Source organism: Lutjanus erythropterus, chromosome 12 (assembly GCF_056507025.1).
Source record: "Lutjanus erythropterus isolate fLutEry1 chromosome 12, fLutEry1.hap2, whole genome shotgun sequence".
In the NCBI taxonomy this organism is placed as follows: Eukaryota; Metazoa; Chordata; class Actinopteri; order Lutjaniformes; family Lutjanidae; genus Lutjanus; species Lutjanus erythropterus.
Window position 1 is genome coordinate 17,578,399 of NC_139328.1, and position 12,742 is coordinate 17,591,140.

The following is a 12,742-nucleotide window of genomic DNA, read 5'->3' on the forward strand; positions in this document are numbered from 1 at the left end:
CACAAACTATGCCAGGGGTCATCATTTCACTCAATAATATAAAAGGGTCCCCTATAATGTCACATCATAGTGAAAATGTCATTCACAATTAATGAAAGTAATATATTTAAATAGATGATTGATTTGGCCTTGATTTGTCAAACCAACAGTACAGAATCCAGAAGTAGCAGTTCAGTTTTGCTAAATATTTTGATTGATTATTGAGAAAGAAAGAGAGGGAGGTTTATGTCTCCTTCCTGTGACATTTAAGGGTATTTATGTCTTTTTTGAGAGTAGAACCTTTTCATTTCATTTTCAATAGGATTTTTGCTCTGACCCTTCTTTGTTTTTGAACTCTTCTACAGTTCACCTAACAGAAAGCTAATTACCTAAATTGTCTGGCAGAACGTACTACACATATATAAATATATATATATATATATATATATATATATATATATATATATATATATATATATATATATATACATATATATAAAGCTGTAAAAGCTTTGTGTTATACATCGTAATCTACCTTGTCTCTGTAAGTGCCTTTTCCAGACCGCAGCAGAACCTTTTTTAAAAAAAAAAAAAAAACACATTTTGGCTCATAGACCAGCATTATTGGAGCATTTGAATTGCATGGTCCAGACCATCCAGGGGCCTGTGTCCCCGGCCTCGCTGTCCTGATAGTGCCTTGGTGTCTTGAGCCTGCTGTGCTGCAGAGAGGCCCAGCTGCTGCTGCTGCCACCGCTGCTGCTACTGCTGCACATACTCTCTCTGTAGTGAAGAGACGGCAACAGCAAGCTGTCTAACCTCCACAATAACCGCCTTATGTAATCACTCTGGCTAGAGACAGACCAAAATAGCCCAGACTGAGCAGCCCTGCCCTCTTGTGGCAACCAGCTGTCATAACACTGGCCTGCTGAGCCTCTACAGGGAGTCAGACATGGCGGCTGCCTTTAGCAGCATCCTGTGCAGCTCACATGAACATCTAAATAACTGCTCCAACTGATGCAGCAGAGAAATATGTTAAATGAATGATACAAAAGTTAAGCAGTTAATAGATTGATTCAAATAAATTGTGTTTGCATTGGTGCCGTGGGTTTCTCTGAGCTCTGGTTCCCTGTTTGTTAGTTGTTTTTGACTATTGTGGACTCAGTATATCAGTATTTATGTAGGTTATCTTATTAGTTTACTAGTTTTCATACGTTGTAACATTCAATTGTTTTAACTTAACTTCAATGTTCCCACAGCCTATAGACATGGATAGGACCAGGAAATCTAAGTGTGTTTTGTTTCTGTCTTTACAGTTTCCTGGACAGAATTGACTCCGTGAGACAGAATGACTACACACCAACGGATCAGGTCAGTCTCATTGATGTGCACACTTTGTAGTTTGTAAATCAACTCCCATGATTGTTACTGAATTTATATGCCCTCATTTCCATATTTTGCAGGACTTGCTACGCTGCCGAGTGTTAACTTCAGGGATTTTCGAGACGAGGTTCCAAGTAGACAAAGTGAACTTTCAGTAAGTCTTACTCAGATTTCACTAAACACACATGATGAAGACATGACTTCACTAACTAATAACTTGGCCTGGCCAGTTATTGATATTCTGATATTCAGCATTTTTGTTCAGCATCGGAATCTGTGTTTGCTTCTTTTTAAAATCTGATTGCCAGTAACATAAATTACTTTTGAAATGTGCCAATCTGGCCCTGCAGCAGCCTCTCTGTTGCCATTCTGTGGTCTTAGTCAATATCCTTTCCATAACACAACCTGAATCAACACTGATGGCTTTGCCTGTAAACATATAAAAAGGGATAATTCGGATTATTTTAAGGGGGTTGTATGAGGTACTTAGCCATAGTCAGTGTATTAGCAACAGTAGATGGTGAACTCACCTTCAGTTTGTAGAAGCAGCAGTATAAAGAATATTTTCACTACATTACTTTGCTGTCAGACAGACTTTTCTTCTGGGAACAAGACAAGTATCACTTTCTCCAAACCATAGGCAAGAGCAGTAATTTTACCTCATACAACACAGGGGTTTCTGTGTTCTATGAGTGTTTCTGTGTTCGTTTTTGTCATTTTGTGACTTTTGTGAATCTGAAATATTCTTTTAAAACACACAACACCAGTCACACAATAATATAAACTAATTAACAGTTTGAAGCGGGAGCAGACCAGTTCTGTGAGGTAAAATGACTGATTTTTCCTATGGAGTTTGGTTGGTTTGGAGAGAGTGATATTTGGTTCATGTAACAGTACTTGCCTGCTTATATATTTATATTTTTTAGGCATTTTTGCTTCCGTGCCGGTACTCCTCTCTGCCTCTCCAAACTGGGGGTGTGCTGGCCGCCATCTGCTGTAGTTAATACACTGATGGATTAGTACCTCAGACAGTTCCACTTCAAAACATCCAAAATGTCCCTTTAAAGGCATTTCTTAATTTTGACATTAAATTATATTGGTTCCAAATACTGGCTATTGGTTCCCTTGATTAATAATGGGCTGTATTAGCCCTGAAAAAAACATTGGTCAGCCTCAAGATTGCCCACATGTTTTTTTAATCATATAAATGCTCCAAAAAGGTCCTTTTTAATACCTTGTGATTTTTATTTTTAAAATCTAACTTCAGTACTGTAAATCAGAAAGTCTATTTCAAAACACAGAACGTCCTAATTTCCCAGTGCAACTCACCAAAATACAGAAACAAGAAAAATCAACCAAAACACTTTCAAAGAAATGAAGACAAAGAGAAGAGAGTACAGAAGCTCCTGTATGAAAATCTGTGTCATTTATTTGTTCCCACCTCATCTCTTTACTTGAATCATTATTTTTAAAAAAACATGGTATGATGCCCCATTTCAGGAATTATCTTCTGTCCCATCTACATTGTTTCATAAGCTGCAACTTTTCTTAAGTCTGTCACCAATTCCTGAAAAGGAGGTTCTGCAGGGTTTTTCCAGTTTCTGCGAATAATTTTCCATCAAACATTACTGAGGCGACACGCTTTTTTAAAACATTTGCCCTCTTGGGTGTTATTGCTATATTTACCATGGCCTCGTGTTAAGAGCTTGAAGTGACATAAGTACATAACCCTTAACAGCAATGTGCCCTTGAACAAAACACAGAAGCCCAACCTGCTCAGCAGCTGAAAGGTGAGGTGGAAAAGAACGTCATCTAAGTGCCTAAAATGTAAAATTAATCCTCTGCGGTCAACCGGTGTGATTTGTGACCCAGCTGAAAGTTATTGACCATTGGTTGCAGTTATAAGAGCAGCCAATAAAAGTTGGAGTAAATGTTTTGTAACCGCTTTGGTGATGTCAGATGAGATGACCCAGTTCCGCCGTCGCAGACACAACAGACTTATTCTACCATCTGAAACGGGCCTTTGTATCAAATTATATCATCCTGAATGATTGATATAAAAGCTCTGGGACATGACTTCCCTTTGGGTGTGCATTTTTCATTATTCAGCTTCGATGACTTCAAAACATCCAGTCCAGGTCACCCAGGGTACTGTTAATAATGTTCTTCATATCATTAATTTATTAATTCATGAATTGATTATTCATGTATCCAAACTTGTCCCATTGTCCCCATCTAATATCTCTGTTTGCCAACCAAGCCTAAGTTCAAGGACAGATTTAGCTCAGGACAGAAAATCTTTTGTGTTGATCTAAAAAAAAACAAAAAAACCCAAAAAGTATCTTTATATGAATAATTTTTAATATTAGGAATGCATTTTATGGATTTTTTTAGCCGATATAATAGCTGAAAATTGCCTGATTCTCATGGCAGACATCAATAGGATGACTGATCATTTCCATAAATCCTGTCTCCCCTATATTAAGATGTGGGACACGGGCCATACTAAAACATCAAAATACACATCAAATAAATTTTACCCAAAGATGGTTTCTGTCAATTTAGGTAGTTCTTATGCTCCGATGTTTGTTCAAGTGTTCGTTTTTCAGATTGTTTGGTTGTAATTAGTTAATTGATCATATGAAAATGGGGTTTCATACCATGATTGTGTCAGCTGGCTATGTGGGCGAGATCTTGAAAAGATGGTTCCAATGCTGGTCACTACTGCACAGAGTCTGGCTCCAAATGACATCACCAGTACAAGATGGCAGTGCCCATATTTTGGATGCTTTGGCTACAGTTTTGTACAGTGGGAGGGAGTGGAGACGTCATCCATATTTCCTTTGTTGTCCCCCTGATGGAACAGTGGGTGATGGTAACATGCTGGTAGGTTGAAAAATTCAAATCATGGTTGAAACAAGAGCCAAATATTCAAGCAGCCTCTTGTAAAGTCTGTAAAAAGGACGTGCAGCTTTTCACCATGGGAGAGTCTGTGATTTCAAGCCATGTGAAGTGTACAACATAGTTGGGAACTTTTGATTAGGCTAACGCCACACTAAAGTTTATTGAACATTCACTGGCAAATTTTCAGACTAAGTGATAGTCGATTTTCAGGAGGGATTGAGGGGGATACAATATGGTAGTCCCTTTAAATGACATGACTAATAATGTTAAGGGCATCATTAGTTCCTTCCAACAACTGAAAATGTAGCAAATGTTAGACTTATGCACAGCTAGCCAGCTAGCAGCTAACTTAAGCTTCACTTTACAGATAGTATAGAAATGTAAACTATAGACTCTGCTTTATTTACCCTCTTTGTTGTCCTGTCATCAATTCTTACTATGGATCATATGAAATATTTGATCACTCACTAATAATGCTGTGGGCATTTTGGTTTCATTTGGTTTCACCTCTGGTTAGGGTCAGCCAGGTTATATTGGATACCCACTGTACATACAGACAGGTGTCACATTTTGAAACATGAAACTTTGTTGTGTTTTCTTTAAAATTATTACCCCTCTGTAGAATGCTATCATGAAACATAATTTTGGGTTGTTTGCTGCTCAGTAACAACTTTGACATAAACCGTTACATTTTATAGTTGATATTTATCAGCCACAATTTATTATAGAACAACAAATAATATATACATTTCCCATTATTGGGCGATAATTTATAATTTTAATATTTATCATGCATCCCTAGTTCAAATAAAACTGGTGTGTAAATGTTTTGAGGCTAACTACAGTACAATATGTACCTAATGTCCCACTGGAGATATTAACTCTTTGATTAAAGAAGGCAGCAGCGAGTGTGTTGTTGTGTCTCAGTCTGACCCAGTATTCTGTCTCCTCCATAGCATGTTTGATGTTGGGGGCCAGAGAGATGAAAGGAGAAAATGGATCCAGTGCTTTAACGGTGAGACTTTCAGCCTTTTTTTCGTGTTCCTCTTTAAATCACCACACTATATGTCGTCGACCAACAACATATTCTCCTCCAATCACATCTCGTCTGTTTTACAATTTTCTGCCAGCATCATATCAGCTCTTATTTTTCAGGTATTCTTTCATATACATGTGTAATGTTAGAGCGGTCCTGATGTAATTCCTCTGCTCTCCTTCTAGACGTCACTGCTATCATCTTCGTGGTGGCCAGCAGCAGCTACAACATGGTAATAAGGGAAGACAATAACACCAACAGGCTACGGGAAGCCCTGGACCTCTTCCGCAGTATTTGGAACAACAGGTGAGACCAAAATATGACGGATACCAGAATTTCCCTTTAAATACACCAGTTTAATCCTCTTATGAACAGGTCATTAAAGAAACCATAGGGCGCCCCTGTGACATCTGCCATCTTTCTCACCCATAATTATTAAATTTATGTCTTCACTGTCAAGACTGCTAATGACGACATTAAAAAACAAAAAAAAAAGAAAAGAAAAACATTCTTCTCAGAATTAAATCATGCACTTCATGTCATAGAAATTAAACTGATGTTCAAAGGATCAGTAGTTCCATCTCTCGTCTGTCTTTTAGCAAATTAATAAAGGCAGTCTAATTATTTTATACTGGAAAAGGGCAAAAAATATCCATCAGATAATGTTAATTTAAATAAGTTCAGAGAACTGAAATGTAAACAGTTGTTAACCTTCTCTCATCTTAATGTTGCTGTTGTTTTTTATGTATTTGTGTTTCAGATGGTTACGCACTATATCGGTCATATTATTCCTGAACAAGCAGGACATGCTGGCTGAGAAAGTATTAGCTGGAAAATCCAAAATTGAAGACTACTTCCCCGAATATGCTCGCTACACCATACCAAATGAAGGTTTGTGCTCCACTGACATACCCAGAGTATTAACCGAGTTCCTCTTTACATCAGACAGTGTTTGACTGTGAATCTGCTGCTCTTTTAGCAACTCCTGAACCCGGTGAGGACCCAAGAGTGACGAGAGCTAAGTTCTTCATCCGGGACGAGTTTCTTGTAAGTGCATCAGCGTACGTCTGAAGTTAATGAATATTCAGCCACGATTAGCCTCATCCTGTTCATTCAAAACTCTGTAAATTAAATATCAGCTGTGCATTTTATGTTGCTTTGAACTTGATAAAACACTTTTGCTGATTGTTGCCTTCTCATGAGGACAAGTCATCTGCAGATGAGCTGCTGGAGATTTTCAGTATCTGGTCATATTGCTGTAGAAATTCTGTACAATAAGCCAGAGCCGGATGGCCCATTAGGCAATATAGGCAAATGCTAAGGGCGCCGTGGCCTCCATTTCTTGAATTTACAGGAAGGCCCAAATAATTAAGCATTTTTTGTGTACAACATTTTACAAAGTTTATTAAGTTGTTCCTCTCTCAGTAACTCTTAAAAGTGTGCATATTTTAAGGGAGTCTTGTGTTACTTCAGTTACTAGTTATCTTAGCAGGTAAGAGAGCAAAAATATGTAATTAAAATGAACCAAACAGAAATCAGGCGACTGTTTCATGCGTTCTTACAGGACATCAGTTGAGTAAACGATCCTTCAGTGTGGCCAAGGACACACTGTGTACACACTGCTGAAAGGATGTGGTCACAGACAACCCAGACCAGCTCTGAATGTGGTCTGAATGACTGGATCTCAATGTGTCCTCTAGGGACGAAATTATAATCAGTTTTGTGATAAATTTCCCAATGATGAGTATAACTGTTTCAAATGTTAATTATCGTGATCACTGTGTTTGATTACCGCGTTCTGAACAACTCACAGTAAATTCTGTCCAACATCAACCAAAGTTGGCAACAGTCTTCCAGACACACAGGCGCACTGTACAACAGGGTAATGGGTTTTTTGCATCAATGAAAACATTGACATCACTAAGGACGTGATGTCATTTAAATCGTTCAGAGGTTTTCAGTATAAAACTTGGTGGAATGATTTCAGTGTATCAGTACTCTTTGAATATTTTCAGCACATTTTAACAAAACCAGGATAATGATTATAACATGATAATTTTGGTTCATATAATCTTGATATGAAATTTTCACACTGTTTGATCTTTAGCATCCTCAGTGCATTGTGGATACATTCACTTTTGATAGGATCTCGCCCGGACGCATGTTAATATCAGGTGTAAATGGACTCAGAGACCAGTTTTAGTAATTTCAGGGTCAAAAATGCCCAAAAGAGGATCTTGAACTCAGCTCAGATTATATTCCACCCCTCTAACGTCTGTCCCGTCTGTCCCCCTCAGCGGATTAGCACTGCGAGTGGCGACGGCAGACATTACTGCTACCCCCACTTCACCTGCGCCGTGGACACAGAGAACATCCGGCGGGTGTTCAACGACTGCCGGGACATCATCCAGAGAATGCACCTGCGGCAGTACGAACTCTTGTGATGGGAGACTCCGCCTCCATCAGCCTTCTGTGTTTTTTCTCCACCATTCTGCATCCTTGATGAACCCTTCCTCCTCCTTCCTCCTCCTCCTCCTCCTTTTCCTTGTCCTACCTTATCCCCCACCCCCCTCCTCCCCCCCAAAGAAACCTTCAATGACCCCTGACCACCCCTCCTGTCGAGGACTATGAAGTACTACTGAAGTGTGTCAAATCCTCTTCCTCTTCTTAACTTCTTAGCTTTTTGTACTTCTTCTCTTTTTTTTCTCTGAGACCGATTCATCCCCATTTCACCGACGTGAAAGGAAGGTTGGGGAACAAAGTTGTTGCGTGCCGCTTTTTTTTTTTTTTTTCTTTTTAATCCTTCCTTTTTGAATGCCTTGATTTTTGTCATTCCACTAAGCCTTGGGCTACCTCCTGTTTTTTTGCCCCTTTGTGTCCTTCTGTTTTTTGGCTTTGTCATTGGACCTGGACTGATGGGTGTGGAGACATAAAACACACCTACAGGACCTCAGTGTAGAGGCAGAGTGAGAGTGTATGTGTGCGTACGTGCGTGCGTACGTGCGTGTGTGTGATGAAGAGAAGGAGGAATGCCATGTGAGAGAGCACATGTGTGTGTGTTTATGTTTGTGTGTCACCTGCCGGTTAAAGCCGGCGCCACCACCATGACCTTTGCCCCCTTTTTTTCACCCCCTCTCACCCACTTCTCCTCTCCGCATGGACGCCGACTGGACGCCACCGGAAAGGAGCGGACGGAGGGGAAACCGAGTGGATGAAGAGATAAATGCACTTTGCATCAGGTTCCTTAATAACTTTTTTTTTCGTTGTTGTTGATGTTGTTTTTTTTTCTCCAGAGGAAGCATACACACAATGTAGCATCACAATATTTATTACCCTGTCACGATGTTAGCTTGCCGAGCTGCAGGGTGCGCCGAGCAGCCGAGAGACATGTGGAGCGAAAGATTAAAAGTGGGAGGGGGCAGGAAATTACGATGATGACATGAAGAAGGATTTAAAAAAACGAAGGAAAAGGACTGAGCTCTCTGCACCTTAGCCCTGCTGCCTCCACGGACTCGGACCTGCCTCCTTTTTTCCACACAAACCATCCTTTTAGCTTAGAGATACTGATGGGAGGGGAGGGGGGATGGGGGGAGGGACGGGAGAGAAAAATGTATTGTTCTCTTTTTTTTTTTTGTTTTTTGGTTTTGTTTTTTGTTAACTTGTACACTGTGCAAGGTTGAATTATCCTGTACAGACTGTAAAATGTAATATTATTTTGTACAACTTAATTGAAAGAAAAACAAATCTACTTGTAGATCTTTGTGCCTTGATTATGGCTGTACCTGTAAATGAGCTCAGATGTAAGTATGTTTTCGACTGCGCTGTACAGCTTGATGTCAATCTCTATCAGCAGCGGAAGACTGCGGGTAGGGGACTTTCTCTGTAGAGTTTAGTTTTTTCTGGTTTATAAAAAAAGAGGAAATGCTGTTTAGTAAAAAATAAAAAATAGGGAAAAAATCCTAAAAACCTGTATACATTATGCAAATTAACCACTTACCTGCAGTGAAGACCAGATGTTGCAGCGCCATGCCTTTTTTTTTTCTTTCGTTGGTTTTATTTTTCCTCCTTTTATTTTATTTTATTATTTTTTTTTGAATTTTACAGCTTTAAACAAACATTGGAAATCCATTGAAAGTGTCCAAATTGCAACCTGGTGTTGTTTTAATAGGAACCAACGTTTTTTCAATATGAAGTGTGTCTGAGATCTGTACTGATGTGCGTGCCTGTGCGCATGTGTACATAAAACAAACATAGACTCACAGACGCATTGTATGTGTGCGTGTGTGAGTGCGCGCGCGTGTGTGAGTGAGTGTGCGTTGTGTGTAAAATTTTATAAATGTATGTACATGTAAATTTATAGGTCTATATAAATATATATGTACAATTATACATGTTTAATTATGTGTGTGCCTAGGTGTACATACCTATGTATGTATACGGTAAATATGTATACATACACACATAGGAAAGCATGTTTAGAATGGAGATGAATAAATGAGAGCGTGCAATATTAGTGATTCTTTGGTCCTTTGGAGCCATACCCGATGGCACAGGCACTATGAATGTGTGAGCAGCACCCAACAAGACAAGCTCTTCTCCTTGTACAAACAGCATCAGCCTTTTCTTCTGCTACAGTACACGTCTATCCCCAAAAGAGAGTGAACTGACTGGAGGTGCAAAAACCTTGTTTGGCCTGGGAGGATGATTAAATGACATTTTTATTTTCTTTAAATAAAGAGGCACATTAGAGGACTTTGCTTTATTTCCATCTTGGTGTCCAGTTGTGTCCAGATTTGTTACCACTGAGGGTTATTTTGTGTTATTATTTTTTTTTCTGTGGATGCTGCTGTGAAGGTAATGTACATACAGGAGATACGTGTGGGTGAGTACTGCTGGGTACATGCAGTATCTTTACTGTGTTTCAGCTGAATTGTTTTGGTGTAAATAATGGCCTTTGTCTCAGTAGACATTTTGACTTGTCATAGTGGGAAAAGAACAGGTGTTACTAATAACATTAACAGTGGCTCCATTCCATTCAAGTGTCCCAGTAAGCCATGACAACAGAAGGGTGTGCCAGGCATAAAGGGGGAAAATGAAAGGAGGAAAACTTTTTTTAATATTTAGAATGAAGCCAAAATGTCATGAATAAGGTTGAAATGTCAAAAAGAAAGTCAAACTTTCAGTATTAGTGCCAGGTATAAGAAAAAAATAAAACCAGTAGAATATTTTTTCTGTTTTTCTTAGAATAAAGTCAAAATGTTGAGAATTAAGTTAAAATGTTGAGAAAACAAGTTGAAATATTGAGAAGAAAGTTGAACTTTAATCATCAGCCCTAGTACTCTTCCATACATGACAGTGTAACAGTGAGCACCATGAGTAATACCAGGACCCTAAAACTGAAGCAGCTAAATGGTATTCAGCCATCAGTCATTTGATGGCTGTAAATGATGGCAGTCATTTACACCTGTGTTTCTTCTACTGTGACAGGGCAAAGTGTCATCTCTGTGAAAGGCATATTTAGATCTCCTGATATAACATGATCTGTACAACTTCTGATTTAAAGGCTCACAGCCTCACAGGTGATCTCAGTTTCAGTCTGATCCGACCTCTGCTCAGGTTAAAGGTCCCGGGGATTGCTGAGCTCCCAGGACTCCTTGCACACAACAGTCTGATAAAAGTGTTATTCAGTGCAGCAAAGCTGACAGGAGAGTCAGAGAGGTGTCAGTCGAAGAGCTATACTCAGGCAAATAATTTTAAAAATCACCTGTGAGGGTCTACTGTGGGAGTTCAGGGGCTTTTGTACAAAATGAGGTCTGATTCTAAAAAGTCAAGCACCAGTGGCTTGAATCCAGGTTAACATCTTTCACCGACTTTCCAGCGTTAATCTGTCCCAGTCACAAAGAAGATAAAGACTAGGGCCATAGCAGGGCAATATGGATAAAATTCCTCCTCTATTTGAAAACTTTTGTCTGTTGGTCAAACGAAACAAGAAATTTGAAGACTTCACTTTGGGCTGAGAACTTGTCAGACTTTTTCACAAGTGTTTGGTGCTATATTGACTAAGCAATTACTGTTGGAAGAAAAAAAAAAGATAGATTCATTGATACTAAAAATAATTGTTAGTTGCAGCCCTATACTTGAATAATCCCATTATTTAAACCTGATAAATCATCATACTGATACAGAAATCATTTAAAAATCCAGCATTTGGTGCTCACTGGTTTACAACATTACTGATTACCTGATACATACCAGGATATTACACCACCACGATATAAAAACTCAGACAAATGTATACTGTCTCACAGTTTACATGTTTGTATTGTCTAACCCTAAAGAATAGAGCTGCAATGATTAGTCAATTAATCAATTAGCTGTCAACTATTAAATTAATCAGCAGCTATTTTGATAGTTAATCAGTTAGGTGTTTTAAGCCAGTTTTGTAAGAAAGAAGAGGAAGAAAGATTCTCTGATTTCAGCTTCTGACATTATTTTTTTATTTATTTGATCTTTTATGACAGTAAACTGAATATTTGAGGATGGCCTTTGGATAGTGATCAGCATTTTTCACCAATTAATGACACTTTATGAACCAAAGAACTAACTGATTAATTGAGAAAACATTAAAAAGAATCATAAATATTGAAATAATTGTTAGTTGCAGCCCAAAAATAGAAGCAGATGAATAAAAGAGGGATTTTTTTTAGCTTTAAGACCAGTGAAATGTGAACTGTATCTCAGTATCAGGAAGACAATTAACTCCTTTTTTTCTTTTGCATTCATCACGTTCACAGACTTTAAAGGGACAGTTCACCCCAAAATCAAAAGTACATTATAACTCTTACCTTTAGTGCTATTTATCCATTTAGAGTGTTTGTTCTGATGTGAGTTGCAGAGTTTTGAAGATATCAGCTGCCTTCTCTTGAATATAATGGAACTAGCTGGCCACTTTGACAATTACTCAAGATAATCCACAGACCTGGTTGTGGGCAGTTCCATGTAGGAACTGCTGTCTTTCTACTAAACAGCACCCATCAATCTTATTGCTGTGAAAAAGGAAGTGTGCATCCGCTCATGGACGAGAGGTTGCATTTCAGCCGAGGAGGCCACCATTAAGCTTTACATCCCACACTGCCACAAGCACGAGCCTTTCGTCCATGAGTAGATGCATGCTTCCTTCTGCATGGTGACACAGCTGGTGGGTGTAGAGCTCACAACAAGGTCTGTTTATTATCTTGAGTAACAACAGTCAGTCTAGTCTTTCAGTCTAGATCTAAATGGAGAAATAACACCACAGGTAACTGTCCCTTTAACATCCCATGATATTTCAGTCCTTCCGGGATTTCACAGGCCTTTTTTGAGATTGTTGTGGCCTAAAATGCCTGATTTCATTTTATATAAAATTATTAGGCATGTTGCATTGGTTTTAGAGTGTTTTTTTTT

General features: G+C 38.8%; 1 protein-coding gene across 2 annotated transcripts in view; it reads left to right on the forward strand.

The window, feature by feature from the left end:
* Window positions 1–10,067, forward strand: part of gnal2 (guanine nucleotide binding protein (G protein), alpha activating activity polypeptide, olfactory type 2) — a 75,008-nt gene extending 64,941 nt beyond the window's left edge. For both annotated transcript variants that reach the window (XM_084731666.1, XM_084731667.1), the window contains exons 6-12: window positions 1,293–1,347; window positions 1,440–1,513; window positions 5,220–5,278; window positions 5,485–5,605; window positions 6,060–6,190; window positions 6,279–6,346; window positions 7,597–10,067. In XM_084731666.1, the coding sequence (XP_084587792.1) occupies window positions 1,293–1,347; window positions 1,440–1,513; window positions 5,220–5,278; window positions 5,485–5,605; window positions 6,060–6,190; window positions 6,279–6,346; window positions 7,597–7,743 (655 nt within the window). In that variant the 3' untranslated portion in view covers window positions 7,744–10,067. The remainder of the gene's footprint in view (window positions 1–1,292; window positions 1,348–1,439; window positions 1,514–5,219; window positions 5,279–5,484; window positions 5,606–6,059; window positions 6,191–6,278; window positions 6,347–7,596) is intronic.
* The last annotated feature ends 2,675 nt before the right edge of the window (window positions 10,068–12,742 follow it).